This window comes from Oryctolagus cuniculus, chromosome 13, assembly GCF_964237555.1.
Source record: "Oryctolagus cuniculus chromosome 13, mOryCun1.1, whole genome shotgun sequence".
NCBI classification, from domain to species: Eukaryota; Metazoa; Chordata; class Mammalia; order Lagomorpha; family Leporidae; genus Oryctolagus; species Oryctolagus cuniculus.
The window spans coordinates 52,411,041-52,426,117 of NC_091444.1; the positions used below are offsets into that span (position 1 = coordinate 52,411,041).

Genomic DNA, 15,077 nt, shown 5'->3' on the forward strand with positions numbered 1-15,077 from the left:
TTAATCCCATTCAGGAAGGCTCTACTCCCATGAACAAATTACCTCCCTAAAGCACCACCTCCTAACACAATCATATTGGACATGATGATGAATTGTTGACTTTTCGGGACACAAGCATCTAGTCCGTAGCAGCTTGAATACAATCCAGGTCCCCATGTGGCTGGCAGGAATCCAATTACTTGAACTATCACTGCTGCTTGCCAGAGTCTGCCTAAGCAGAAGCTGGAATCAGGAGTTGGAGCTGGACACTGAATCCAGGCACACCAACATGGGACATGGGAGTCTTAACCAGCATCTTAACCTTCAACACCTGCCCCTGCCTATTAACCGTAAGAAACTTTCCAGTTGTGCCATTCTGTTTTTTGTTGTTAACCCCTAATATATAAAAAATGTATTTAATCTGTTGTTACTGGCTTATCACAACCCATGAATAGAGGAAAAAAATTATCAGGGTTCAATGAATGAATTATCATAAGGTAAAGATACATATGTAACCACTACTCAAAAAAGTAACTTGCAATGAATAAAAAACATCCAACTCTGGAAGAATTTGCTTTTTGTTCACTGAGATATCAATTCTCTAATTTTCCATATAAACTTGGGCTACCTGAACTGATGCCAGAATTCCAGGGATAGCATCAAAAGAAAATAGCCAAACTTCTGGGGAACCTCGCCCATTCAAGCTGCTTCCCAGTGATAGAAAATGTTACAAAATCAACATGTAAAATTAATATTTTTGATACAAGAGACAGATATTACTATATATATGCTTTCCTTTTTTTTTTTTTTTTTGAGGATCTTTCTATGGTTTTTCGTATCAGCTACTCATTGACTCCAGCTTTCATGGAAGTGCAAAAAACATTGAGATGAAATTCCCTGCATTACCAGTTGAGATTAAAAAAGATATAATACAGCATTATATATGATAGGGAAATGGTGTTGACAGCAATATTGTATAAATCTGACTTCATAAACGGATGATTTTTTTTAATAGCAAGAAATTGGGGCCATCTGACCAGCATATATTGCAGGTTAACGGAAGTCCACGTGTGGGTATAAACCAGTTAAGCTAAACACTCACTGAAATTGCTTTTTCAGCCAGGTTGGAGAATGATTGATCACAAGTCAAACACTACACGTGTCAGACTGAAAGAGTTTATAGGTAAACCTGGCCCAAGGCAATTGCCATTTCATTCTGATGGCTGGAACACTTTAAATGGGTAAGTGAGGTGGAGAAGTTACTTAAAGTCTGTGCAGGAGACCTTTCAGGTGTGTATTGTATTGATTTACACTTCCATTTGAAGACAAGGAGAAACTGGGCTTTATGTGCATGACTGAAGCTGGGAAGCCTGCCTAAAACAGGTCTCAACCCGGGAGGCCTTTAGGAACTTCCTGGAGTTTACGCGGGGGAGGAAGCTCAGATGCTCAGGACTGGCCCAAGATCCATTTCTCCTATTAAAGTTTATGGTAGGCTGTTGTTTTGGACTGATTTCCTGAACTAGCCAGGGCAGACCGGATGGAATCAGAATGGAATCTCTCATGCTAAGTGCCAGGTGATCACACCGAAATTTTAAATGGGCCAGTTTTCCTGAAAAGCAGGAGATTCCAGTCAACCTGGGTCGGCACAATAAGGAAAGTAACGTCAAAGGAGCAACCTGCCTTCTGTCCCGTTTGTCCTCATCAGTCCTTTTCTGCCCACAAAGCCCACCTCCTCTTCCAGCTCATAGGTACATTCATTCTATCTTAATGAGGTGCTTTCCGCTCTTAGAACACAAGTAACAGCCAGTGCGATCTGCGAGCTAACTTCACTCTAATTTCGTCTGCAGCCATTCCTTAGGTCCGGACGTGAAGCTAAGGTGACAGGGAATTGAAAACTCGCAGCTCTGAGAACACTGGGCTGGGTTTGAATCCTTATCAAGGCCTTCTCCTCCTCCGAGGGGCGCTTCCGGGACTCAAACCTTCCACAGAAGGGCAGTCTCTCGGCAGCCTGGGGGAATTTCAGCCCGCAGGTCCTAGTCCCACGGACAGAAGTCTCAGGAGACGGCGCTCATTTGGAGTAGCAGTGATTTAGGGACTCAACGTTCTCACGTGCGTAAGCCTGGAAACACTCCACATAAGCCCAGCACCCCAGACACCGGACCACTGACCTCTAAACCTCTACAGACACCTGAGGCACCCAAGTAGCCGCCGAGGCTGACTGCGCATGCGCAAATGAGGTCGCGGTGAAAGAGCATGCGCGGCCGTGGGGCCGTGCTTCCGGGAGGCGGAGGTGGGGCCTGGGCACCCGAGGGGTGGGACCCTGCTCGCGGCTGCGACCCCGACCCCGACCCCGACCCGGATCCACTGCCCAACCTCGCACGGAGATCCTGAGTGGGACCCCGACCCCAGACTGCCCGCATGGCCCGCCACGTGTTCCTGACGGGCCCCCCAGGTAACGCCACCGGAGTCTCCCCACCGGGAGGACCCGCGTGGAGGAGTCCCCCGCGGTAGCTGCTCCCGGAGGGAGCTCGCGGGCCGCAGGGTTCTGGACTCTCAAGTTCCCGATTTAAATGATAGGCCCGAGTCTGAAGCCTGCGTACCGCTTCCCAGAAAACGTGCTTTTAAAGACAGGGTAAATGGGACCAGAACAGACTTGTGACGGGCACGGCCAGTGGCGGCAGAGATCATGCATGTTGTGCTGGCGTTGCACAGTGCACAGATGGGTTTCAGATCTACAGCAACTGATGCGAAGATGGCCGATTTATTTTGTGACACTCACAGATGCTGCGGCTCCTGGCCTGTATTCCTAAGGACAAGAAACTGGAAATTCAGTTGCAGGATAGAGAAACCCAAGAAGTAATCCCCACCCGCCCTGCCCTGCCCTCGTGTCCAAGTTCAGACCTCTTGAATTTCTTTGGTGATTGAGGTTGCTGGTGGAGAAACCCCCTCTCAGATGCCCATGTCCGTGCCTGGCCCCTCCTAATGCTGGTGTCAAATCTCACAACCTTGTGAACTGTGCAGTTCTCATCTGCAAAATGAGATAGCATGGGTGAAATTAGAGATTATAGCAGGAGATGCTTTTAAACCAAGGTGCTGCCCGTGTACCAAGCATTACTGAAAAGAGAGGCAAGGAAGCTGGGGGCAGCATCAGGTAGGCCAAGGAGGGAAGATGGGCCATGAGTGGAGCCAGTGAATTCTTCAGCTCCTTTGCAAGGCAGGTGTAATTTTGAAGTTGGCTGTGAGTTCAGATATCAAAGATGATAACACCGGGTCTAGAATTCTCTTTATTATAATGATTATGTTTAAACTTAAGTAGCAAAAACTACCTTTAATATTGCAGATTTTGGGATTTATTTTACCAGGTGGTAGGGGTGGGGCTAGAGAGGTGTTCGATGTTCAGATCATTCCCAAGTATTGCAGAGAACTGTCTTCTGAAAGTTTGTTCATCCTTTATTTAAAACTTCATTATAGTTTGACACTTAGCAGGTGATTCCCAATACATCTGTGTGTTGCATAATGGAGGTGTCCTATTAGTGTAGTGTGATTGTGTTGGCCTGCCTTTTAATCAAAATTTTATGACACTTTTTCAAAATTTCATCACATAGTTGAAATAATCAAATAATTCTATAGCATAGCTGTCTTTTCTTTCTCCACATCTTTCCTTTTACTTTAAAAGATTTACTTATTTGAAGAGCAGAGACAGAGTGAGGCAGAGAGAGACAGAGATTGACATTCCATCTGCTGGTTCACTCTCCAAATGCCCACAATAGCCAGGACCAACTGAGGCTGAAACCAGGAGTCCAGAACATCATCTGGGTCTCCCACAGGGTGACAAGGACCCAAGTACCTGAGCCAATACATGCTGCCTCCCAGGACTTATTATGAGGAAGCAGAGGAGCCAGGATTTGAACCAGGCTCTCCAGCATGAGTTGTGTGTGTCCCAGGGGTGTCTTAATCTGCTGTGCCATAATGCCCTCTCCCTCCTCACGTTTCCAATGCAGTGGTGATTTTCATTAGCTTCATAGTCAATGGTTGTAGTATTATGACCACGTAAAAGCTAATCGTAACAGAGACTTGTAGTAACACCTAATTTCCTTTCCTTTTATACACAGTGTTTTCCCCATTTGCAGTTTTTGACTGGTATTTTCATTGGCTAAGTTTCTTTCTCACCAACTCAGTCCCAAACTCTGCTGCTGTGTAAATCCTCTGAACACGGTCAGGCCATCAGCGAGGCGATATATCTTCTCAGAGTGGTCCCTTGTATGCACATGCTGTCAGGTGCTCCTGGCACTGCACATTCTCCCTAGCATCCCAACTGTCAGCATCTATGATTGATCTTGGAAGGCTTTCTTTGCTCCAGGAGCCCACTTGGCCTGCACATACAACAGACCAGAAAAGTCATGGAACTCTTGTCCCTCAGGATTAGTCTTCAACCTGTGATTGGTGAGAGGTAAACTCTGCCTCAGACAGGAAAGCTGAGCCATGTGCCCTAACCTGACTCCAAGGATTCCCCAGAGGAATTAAGCCCCAGTGGAATGGGAACTTGATTGATAATGCATCTTGTGTTGCTGTTCTTTCCACTTTCTGACTGATTACTTCCCTACTAGTGCATTGCTTGTTACATCCCAAGTTAAACTACCTGCCCTTGAATCTTCATCTCAGGGTCTGCTCAGGGGAGAACCAAAACTAAAATAATTGTGGAGTTTTCTGTGTGTACTGTGGAACTGTCCTATTGGGCTCTCCTTCAGCACAGATCATTTTTAGCCAGTATAGATGGCAGTGGCTCAACTAATGAAGATGAAAAATTTAAAACAAAGATCTCTAGAGGCAAAGAAGCAAAAAGGAAGTTGACCCAAATGCTTTCCATTTAATGCTTTCCTGTGTTCTATGTAACATACAAGTCCCTACAGTATACACTTTGTGAACAGGAATTATTATAGTTGCTCCATTTTACCCTTTTCAAAATATAAATAGCATTATTTTTTCTTAGAATAATACCTGCACAGTGTAAGGACAAAAAATGCAAGAAAGCATTAAAGAAGAAAGCAACAATCACATAGAGTTCCAACATGCAGACACAGCAGGGTAAACTTTTCCATATTCACTACATTTTTTTTCTATGGACACATACTTCACCTTTTTAAAATGTCATTGTGTGATAATATATATTTCTGATGTTACTTAAACTTTTTTCATATATTGTTTACATACATTGTAGTCTGTTTCTGTGCTCATAAGTGGATAGTATTCTTAATGGATAAGTGATATTCCTGTGTATTTTTGTGCTATCATATACATGGTGCTGTTAAGAGTTAACATTCCCTTAGTAATTAACATGTAGTTGCTTTAATATTTCAATGAACATCCCATTTTACATATCTTTATACTGTTGCCAGATTATTTACTGTGGTAGACTTGCTGGGTATGTGGTAGGCACGTTGAAATTTCCCTTCAGAAAAGGAAGAGCAGTTTACACGTCCACCAGTGCCACTTACTTGCCTTAACCAGATTCTTCAGTGACTTTCCTAAAGTGATAGTTCCTGAGGATTAGAACTGGGATTAGAACTTTGTCATTTTGTGTTTTATACAGTTCTCTTATCAGCCACATGCTCACCGGGGCTAGAACGCTTCTTGGGTTGCTGTTCATGTTCCAGAGGGCCAGGTGCCGTTATTTTTGTTTGAAATTTGAAGAAGAGATACATTTAATAAGACTAACAGCTCATATTTTATTTCAAGGACACTTAAATGACATCTTGAGGAACATGGAAAACTCTGTGTGAGTAGCCATAGAAGTACTATGATTTGCAACTCTAGTATCTCAAGATAGTTGGACACCTGCTGGCAGTTGTCCCTATATTTCCTTTACTGGGAATCATGCAACCACTGACCCAAATCCATACTAGAATGTAGGCTCACTTTTAAAAAGGAATAGCAGCTGATAAGGCTCATGTTGAAATGTATGGTTCTTACTAAGTATATAACCTTTGGTATAACCTAAGCCCTGTATGCCTTTGGTTGTCTGTCTTCCTGTTCTTTCCTCTCTCTCTCCTACCCTCCCTCCCTCCCCTTTCATTAAAGATTTGTTTGTTTAAAGGCAGTGACAAAGAGAAGGAGAGACAATGCTACCTGCTGGCTTCCTCCCTAAATGGCCACAACAGCTGGAGCTAGGCAAGGTCAAACCCAGGAGCCAGGAACTGTCTGAGTCTCCTACATGGATAGCAGTGGTTCAAGCACTTCAGGCCAAACTGCTGCTTTCCCAGGCACACCAACAGGAAGCTGAAGCAGAAACAGAGCTGCCAGGACTCAAACCAGCACTCTGGTACAGGATGCTGGCATTGTACATGGTGGCTCAGTCTGCCGTACCTCAGTTCCAGCCCCTGCCTTGTTCTCTTTAACTCTAAAATAAGGGTAACTGCCGCAAAGGATAGCTGTGAGGACTTAACCAAGAAAGTGTATATAAAAGTGTGCTAAAGCTTTGTCTGCATGGTTCCATAATGCTAATGAAAATATCTGGTGGAACTTGTTGGTGCTTGTGAACACATGGAGTTTGTCAGAGTAGTTGGCAGGCCAGACTTGGGCAAAGGAAGGGGCAGAGATAGGGAGAAAGAGAGTGCGGTGGGGGCAGGGGGTTCTAACTGGTGAAGGAATTAGGGCCACTTGAAGTTACAGTGGGGAAGATGGTGTTGGGAGGTGCTGCCAACCTGTTGGATTGCTCTTGTGGAAAAGCTCACGTGTTCCTGGTATTTAAGAGATACATTTTCAGAAGAGAGAGAGCCCAGGGAGCAGTGAAGAGATTTTCCCACTGTTAGGGCTAGGTCCACAGTCTCCTGAGGATTAAAATCCTAGTTTAAAGTGCCCGGCTTCTGACACAAGCATGACTGGCTATACTTCCTAGGTAGACAGGTGAGGAGGGGAAACCCAGGAGAAAACAAGTTTTTCTCCTTGGATGTAAACTGCATTTGAGAACACCATGAGAAAGCCATTCAGGCGGTTCTGGGATTGTGTATGTGACAAAACTGATAATGTTTTAGAACTTAAAAATAAACTTCTAGATATCATTCATATTTTTATAATGCTTGTTTCTGCTTTAAAAATGATTCACACCTGGAGCAATCAAACTTTAAGTGGAATTAATATTCATAAAATCCATTTGTAGCCCATTTTTCAACCAAGCATGATTGCTCTCTTGGAGTCAGTAAGTGTTGTGTGTGCCAGCAAGGGAGTGTTTCTTAACGGGCTTTCTCTCTCTCTCTTTTTTTAGGGGTCGGAAAAACAACACTAATCCAGAAAACCAGTGAGGTGTTAAGGTCCTCTGGTGTGCCTGTGGATGGATTCTACACAGAAGAAGTCAGACAGGGAGGGAGAAGAATAGGATTTGATGTCGTCACACTGTCTGGCTCCCGGGGGCCTTTATCTAGAACCGGGTACTGAGAACTCACTGCTATACTGTTTTATGCCCTGAGCTGTCTTTCTGTGTTTGGGAGCTTTTCTATTCTGACTCAACAAGAGTTGAGTTCACCAAAGTAAATACCTCGTGGAGCCCTTCACTCTGCTTTTTGTTCAGGTGTCAAGTTTCTCCCTGGGTACAGGATTGAACCAGGTGATCATGTCTTGAGAATCTTGGCCTTTAGAGATTTCTCAGAGAACAAAAACAGAATGAGACTATCACATGAAAAACATATGTAAGAAGTCATATTTCACTTGAAACTTAATTCCACTGAGTCATAAACTCTTCTCATTTCTAATTCTTGGCCCTGTTTCTCAGTACTACTATTCTTTACTTTTTTAGTTTTTAATTGAATGGCAGAGACAGGTAGAGACAGAAAGAGGGAAATCTTCTACCCTCTGCTTCACTCCCCAAATGCCCGTAGTAACTCGGGTGGGCCATGCCAAAGCCAGGAGCCTGGAACACAATCCAGCCGTCTCATGTGGGAGGCAGAGACCCAAGTGCCTAAGCAGTCACCTACCTCCCAGGGTGTGCATTAGCAGGAAGCTGGTATAGGGAACAGAGCCAGGACTCAAACCCAAGCATTCCCATATGGGATGCCGGTGTCCCAAGCAGCAATTTAACTACTGTGCCAGACTTGTGCCAAATTAGTGCCATTTTCTTCAAAGATAATTTGTGTAATAGCTGCCTGGAGCTGTGGGAATGTTCCCACCATCATAACTGCAAAGCCCATTGTTGGACACTTAGTGGTAGCTCTGTTCTCAGAAGAGAAAACCAAATCAGATCAGCTTTGTACACCACTGCTTTTTGTGTAGGTGATTATTAAGGATGACCTAGCATACGCAGAAGGCCAGAGGCTCAGCAGAGCAGCTGAAACCACTCATCAATACAGGAGTCTTCAACAAAGAACACAGTGTCTTCTCATTCAGGTCAGAGCCTCCACCTGGAAAACGTGAATGCCGAGTTGGGCAGTATGTGGTTGACGTGACTTCTTTTGAGCAGTTGGCGCTTCCCGTCCTGCGAAATGTGAGTATGTGGTTTTGTTTTTTTTAAGTCCTTCTGCACTTGTTACACTGTGGGAATTGCTAGTCCTGGGAACAGAATGGCTTTAGCTGTTAAAGGGAGATTAGTTTTGCATTTTGTAGTGTAAAAGTCTTCAGGTGATTGAGTCTTAATAAAAATGCTTAGAATATAATCTTCTACCACTCTGAGCTTCTAGTAAACTGTTTGTCTCATTCAGCACATATAAATACTTTATGTTGGGAATACTGATGCCTAGCTAACAAGGTTCCCAAAACAAGTTTTTCTTCTTTTTTCTCATGTTTCTATAATAACCTATTTACACAGCATAGCAAACAGTTAGTAGGAGAAAATGTCATTATTTAAACATATTGGCCAATAGTTGTTGAATTCCCATTAGGTACTCTAAGCATCTACCACATAATATCACTATATCTTTAAAAAAAACAGCAGTTTTATTGATGTCTTATGATTTCTTTTATTATTATTATTTATTTATTTATTTGAAAGGCAGAGTTACAGAGGCAGAGAGAGAGAGGTCTTCCATTCACTGGTTCACTCCCCGAGTGGCTGGAGTTGGACCAATCCAAAGCCAGGAGCCTGGAGCTTCTTCCAGGTCTCTCACATGGGTGAAGGGGCCCAAAGACTTTCCAGGCCATAGCAAAAAGCTGGATTAGAGCAGCCAGGACTAGAAACGGTGCCCATATGGGATTCCAGCACTGCAGGCAGTGGCTTTACCTGCTGCACCAGAGTGCCAGCCCTTGATGTCTTATGAATTCTTCTTTTCCACATTGTAAGTCTTTTATTTCATATTTGTGCCTAATTGCCTTGTCTAGAACCTCCAGTGAATTTTTTTTTTAAGATTTTATTTAGTTATTTGAGAGGTAGACAGACAGTGAGAGAGAGAGAGAGAGACAGAGAGAAAGGTCTTCCTTCCATTTGTTCACTCCCAGATGGCTACAACGGCCAGAGCTGTGCCAATCCGAAGCCAGGAGCCAGGAGCTTCTTCCAGGTCTCCCTCGCGGGTGCAGGGGCCCAAGGACTTGGGGCATCTTCAACTGCTTTCCCAGGACATAGCAGAGAGCTAGATTGGAAGAGGAGCAGCCAGGACTAGAACCAGCGCAAATATGGGATACCGGTGCCACAGGCGGAGGATTAACCTACTGCACTACGGCGCAGCCCCTCCAGTGAATTGTTGACTGAAAGTGGTAAAAAAAAAAAAAAAGAATGGATAACCTTGTCTTATTCCTGATCTTAGGGAGAAGACACTCAATCATTCACTATTAAGTATGATTTTAGCTATGGATTCTGTATATGTGGCCTTTATCATGTTGAAGAAGCTCTCTAGTTTCTTGAGTGTTTTACAAAGGAGTTTTTGATTTTGTCCTTGTTCTTTGTTTATCAAAGTGATTTGATGATTTTCTTCCTTTATTGTATTAATAAGATGTATTATATTGATTTTTGGGAATTTAATAAACTTTATTTTATGGGAATAAATCCCTCCTGGTCATGATGTATACAACTTTTTATATGTGGCTGTATTCAATTTACTAGTATTTTGTTGACAATTTCTACTATAGTCATAGAGGTATGGTTTGTAGCTTTCTTTTCTGTATATGTCATTGTCTAGTTTTGATGTCAGGGTAATACTGGTCCAGTAGAATGAATTAGGAAGTGTTTCCCCATTTTCTAATTTTTGGGAGAGTTTGTGAATGGCTGGTATTAATTTTTCTTTGTATGTTTAATAAGTAGAATCCACCAGTATAGCCATGTGGTCTTATGCTTTTCTGCATAAGTTTTTTAATTACTGTTCAGTCCTTTACTTATAGGTATGTTCATTTTTTTATTTCTTGTTAAATCAGTTGTAGTAATTTGTGTCTTTTGGTAGTTAGTCCATTTCATGGATGTTATGGTAATTTGTTGACATACAATTGTCCCTTTTCTCATTCCTTATTTTAGTTATTTAAGTCTTCCCTTTTTTCCTTGGTTACTGTGGCTAAAGGTTTGCCAAGTTGGAACCAAGTTTTAGTTTGATTTCATTGATTATATATTGTTTTTGCATCCTCTTATCCAGGTGGTTATCAAGTCCTGGATATACAGTCATGAACAGAAAAGACATGTTTTCTACTCTCTCAAAACTGTCAATCTAGTGAGAACTGTGGACATTAAGCAAGTAAATTGACACTGTCATAAGTGTCTTGAGGGAAAAGGGCAGGAGGCTATGAAAGAAAGGTGAGGAACCAATTTTAGGCCAGGTGATCAGAAAAGCTCTGAGCAGGTGACATTTAAACTGAAACGATGCCCGGCGCCTTGGCACTAGGCTAATCCTCTGCCTGTGGCGCTGGCACCCTGGGTTCTAGTCCCGGTCAGGGTGCCGGATTCTGTCCCGGTTGCTCCTCTTCCAGGCCAGCTCTCTGCTGTGGCCCGGGAAGGCAGTGGAGGATGGCCCAAGTGCTTGGGCCCTGCACCCATATGGGAGACCAGGAGAAGCACCTGGCTCCTGGCTTCAGATCGGCACGCTGGCCGCAGCGGCCATTTGGTGGGTGAACCAACGGATAGGAAGACCTTTCTCTCTGTCTCTCTCACTAACTCTGCCTATCAAAAAATATATAAATAAATAAACTGAAAGGAAAAAATCAGAAGGCTTTATTCTAAGAAAGAGCAAGTGTTGGGGGTGTGTGTGTGTGTGGTGATGATGATGATGATGGTCATAGTGGTGGTGAGAATATTCTAGGTGACAGGAACAAGTACACTAAAACTTTAGATCTCTGGGGCAGGAGAAGATGAAGAAAAAGGTATAGTTGGTGAGGTTGATAGGGTCATTTGATACAGGGTTTGTGGACCATGTTAAGGAATGTGGGTTTCATTTATTATAGACTTACTACTTTGATTTACTTTTGTGAAAATTAAATGATACAGACATGTTTCAAGAATGAATTACAAAGCTTCCAGAGGTTTCCATTTTGTCAGGAGTAGAGTCCAGTGTTTATGCAGTGGCCAGGTTTATCCCTACTAGCCTCCAGCCTCCTCATCTCACCATCCTCCAGTCCCGCTGACTCAAACACGTTGCCCACCCATGCCAGGGTCATGCAAACTGTAGGCCCTTAACACGTCCATTTTCTCTGGCTAGCATGCTCTCTTCATAGACCCTTTGGCTCTCTGCTCCTTAACATTTAGAGTTTAGTTCAAAATGTGCAATGGAGGGCTTTGGGCTAAAAATTTTAGATACAGCCTGCCCATGACAGCCTCTAATTTCTGAAGGCTGCCAGTTGTTTTGCAATCTGATTTGGTCAGGGCTGCTTGTCATCAGAGCCCACATAGCACTCCTTTGCTTTATCCCCTCTGTTTCCTCCTCTTTTTCTGTTTCTTTCCTCTTGGAACAGTACAGACCCTGTGCTAGGGGCCATTAGGATGACTCTATTTCATGAAAGCAATCAGAAAACCTGGTATTTTTCTAGTTCTTTTCCCATTACATGCATACTTCTTTACTTAAATGTTCAAAAGGCAAGTGAAATACCTCAAATGAAATTCCAAGTGAAGATTCTGGCTTTGGGCATTGGATCAATATAAAGAATTGATTTTTCCTTACCTTTCTCAGAGCAGAAGAAGAGTGTGCACAGGCATCCTAATATCTAGCTGCAAGAGTATATAAGGGATCATATGCTGACCGCATCAGGAGCCTGAATCTGTTTTTTAATTAAAAAGTAAAGAAAAGAAGATTTCTCCCAATATTTTATACTCTTATTGCAAATATGGATATTCGTGTTCCTGTGGGAAAAGTTCCCAGTAGAGGCTTCTTACCCATTCAGGCTTAGATTTCCCTGTTGGAGCAGAAAAATTTCTCCCTTTCCACATATTATATTGAGATAAAAAAAATGAGAAGGAATTAGTGACTTGCCTTTGAACTTGAAAAAATGATTACCTAGACAACAAAAATGGAAGAGTATAAGTAAACAGTTTTTGTTATTTATAATCAAAATGCCCAAGTAAACTGGCAGCTTTAGAAAGAAACCACATTTTAGGGAAATAAAACTCGGCAGTTCAGGGATACAATGTTAGTTTATACTGCTTGTGACCTATAAAAACAGACTCTCACAGTAAGTTAGGAAATAACTATCATGAGTAAGAAATTTACTACTGGTGAAAGGTAGTTTGAGATTTTTTTTTCTTTCCTCAAATACCATGAAACACATAATTCCCTGATTGGGCCAGAGGGGCTGTGTCTCTTTACAGGTAGGGAGGTAAAAACGTGGGAGCTGAAAAGCAGCTTGAGGTGAGGGAAGGGCAGAGAAGGCCAAGGAGAAAGCTCTGGCCCAGGCCAGGCCCCACCTTTCAGGGATGCTCTTGTTATATTTCCTTCCACAGGAATGAGACTGAGCCAGACTGTCATGGGTGTCTCTGGGAACTAGGAAAATATAACGCGTGCTTGGTCTAGAAAGCCCCTAGTAGGTTTGACTATTAACATTTTTCATTCCTATGCCATGGTGGCATCTTTCCTTTTAGACAACCAAATTTATTTTTTGCTTATTAAAGTTCTGCATACTCATAATAGAAAATTTGTAAAAATATAAAATATAAGTAACTCATAATTTCAATGCCAAATTAGCCACAGTTAGTATCTTGTGTTCTGCCCTTTTCAATATCTAGTTTACTTATTAACACATCCAAATTTAGGGAAAATGCTATATATCTAGTTTTACAGGTGTGGTTTGTTTGTCCCTTAATATGATTGCGTGACATGAGCTATGGTCTCATCACATGAAAGTCTTCAAAACTGATGTTTTAATGATTGCATAATACTTCATAGTATGATTTTCATCATCATCTATTATTCCCTCAGTGGTAGACATTTAGGTTATTTATCACTACTGTAACCTTGCAACCAAACACCCTTTGTATGTGACTGCAGTTATTTTCTTGGGAAGCTTCTAGAAGTGGAAGGTTCTAAAAGTTAAGGGGTAGCCGGTGCCGTGGCTCAATAGGCTACTCCTCCGCCTGCGGCGCTGGCACACCAGGTTCTAGTCCTGGTCGGTGCACCGGATTCTGTCCCGGTTGTTCCTCTTCCAGTCCAGCTCTCTGCTGTGGCCTGGGAGTGCAGTGGAGGATGGCCCAAGTGCTTGGGCCCTGCACCCGCATGGGAGACCAGGAGAAGCCGGCCACAGTGGCCATTGGAGGGTGAACCAACGGCAAAAGGAAGACCTTTCTCTCTCTCTCTCTCTCTCACTGTCCACTCTGCCTGTCAAAAAAAAAAAAAAAAAAAGTTAAGGGGTGTTCTCTTCTGGGTTTTGCTGGTGCAGCTGAGGGCTTCTGTGACACATGTGTCACTCTGTGCCCTGCCAGTGAGTGTGTTTGTTGTGGTGCACTTTTGCCAGAGCTAAATCTTCTATTGATTTTCTTTTTTTTTTTTTTTTTGACAGGCAGAGTGGACAGTGAGAGAGAGAGAGAGAGAAAGGTCTTCCTTTTGCCGTTGGTTCACCCTCCAATGGCCGCCGCAGCCAGTGCGCTGTGGCCTGCGCACCACGCTGATCCGATGGCAGGAGCCAGGTGGTTCTCCTGGTCTCCCTTGGGGTGCAGGGCCCAAGCCATCCTCCACTGCACTCCCGGGCCACAGCAGAGAGCTGGCCTGGAAGAGGGGCAACCGGGACAGAATCCGGCACCCCGACCGGGACTAGAACCCGGTGTGCCGGCGCCGCAAGGCGGAGGATTAGCCTAGTGAGCCGCGGCGCTGGCCTTCTATTGATTTTCATTACAAACCCTCTACCCCCACCCCCCAACCCCGCTTTGCTTTGATTTCCATTTTTAAGTTAGTAATGAGGTGACATGTTTTTCAATTCTTTATTGGGGAAGGTTTTTTTTAATCTAAATTGTTTGTTTCTCCTTCCTGATTTTCTCTTTTGGCTTAAAGAAACCTTTTGTAAGGCAAATAACCTTTTTATTTCTTGATTCATTTTTTTAAGTTGATCATTTTGCTGATTTTTTTTTAATATAGAGAAAGTCTGCTTATGTTCTAAATCAATATGAAATTTTACCTGTATGTTTCTCCTGCTATGTACTTTTTAAAAAAAAATTAATTGTTTATTTAAGAGGCAGAGATAGAGAGCACTGAGAGAGAGCTCCCATCTGTTGTTTGACTCCCCAAATGCCTGCAGGGTCCTGAACTAGGCCTGGGACAAAGCCGGGAGCTGGGATCACAGTCCAGTTCTTCTACGTGGGTGACAAGAACCTAACTGCTTGAGCTGTCACTGCTGTATCACAGGGTCTGCATTAGCAAGAAGCTGGAGTCAGGAACCAGAGCTGGGAATTGAACCCAGGTACTCTAGTGTTGGGTACAGGTGTCTTAACTGCTAGGCTAAATGCCCACACCCAGTGTACTTTTCTTGAGTTAGAGACAGAGAGATCTTCCAACTGCTGGTTCACTCCCCAGATGGCCGCAATGGCCAGGGCTAGACCAGGCCAGAGCCAGAAGCTTCAGCCAGTCTCCAATGTGGGTACAGGCCCAAGCATTTTGGCCATCTTCCACTACTTTTCTCAGGTCATCAGCAGGAAGCTGGATCTGGAAGTGGAGCAGCTGGGATTTGAACTGGTACCCGTATGCGATGCTCTCATTGCAGGCTGCAGCTTAACCCACAAT

General features: G+C 43.4%; 1 protein-coding gene across 3 annotated transcripts in view; it reads left to right on the top strand.

Annotated features, from left to right (window-relative positions):
• Positions 1 to 2,203: 2,203 nt before the first annotated feature.
• NTPCR (nucleoside-triphosphatase, cancer-related) overlaps positions 2,204 to 15,077 on the top strand; it is a 29,397-nt gene continuing 16,523 nt past the window's right edge. For 2 of the 3 annotated variants that reach the window (XM_070055534.1, XM_051821465.2), the window contains exons 1-3: positions 2,217 to 2,431; positions 7,241 to 7,403; positions 8,356 to 8,452. In XM_070055534.1, coding sequence (XP_069911635.1) covers positions 2,398 to 2,431; positions 7,241 to 7,403; positions 8,356 to 8,452 — 294 coding nt within the window. In that variant the 5' untranslated portion in view covers positions 2,217 to 2,397. Of the gene's footprint in view, positions 2,432 to 7,240; positions 7,404 to 8,355; positions 8,453 to 15,077 lie in introns of all 3 variants that reach the window. The other variant, XM_002717363.5, reaches the window with a different exon arrangement.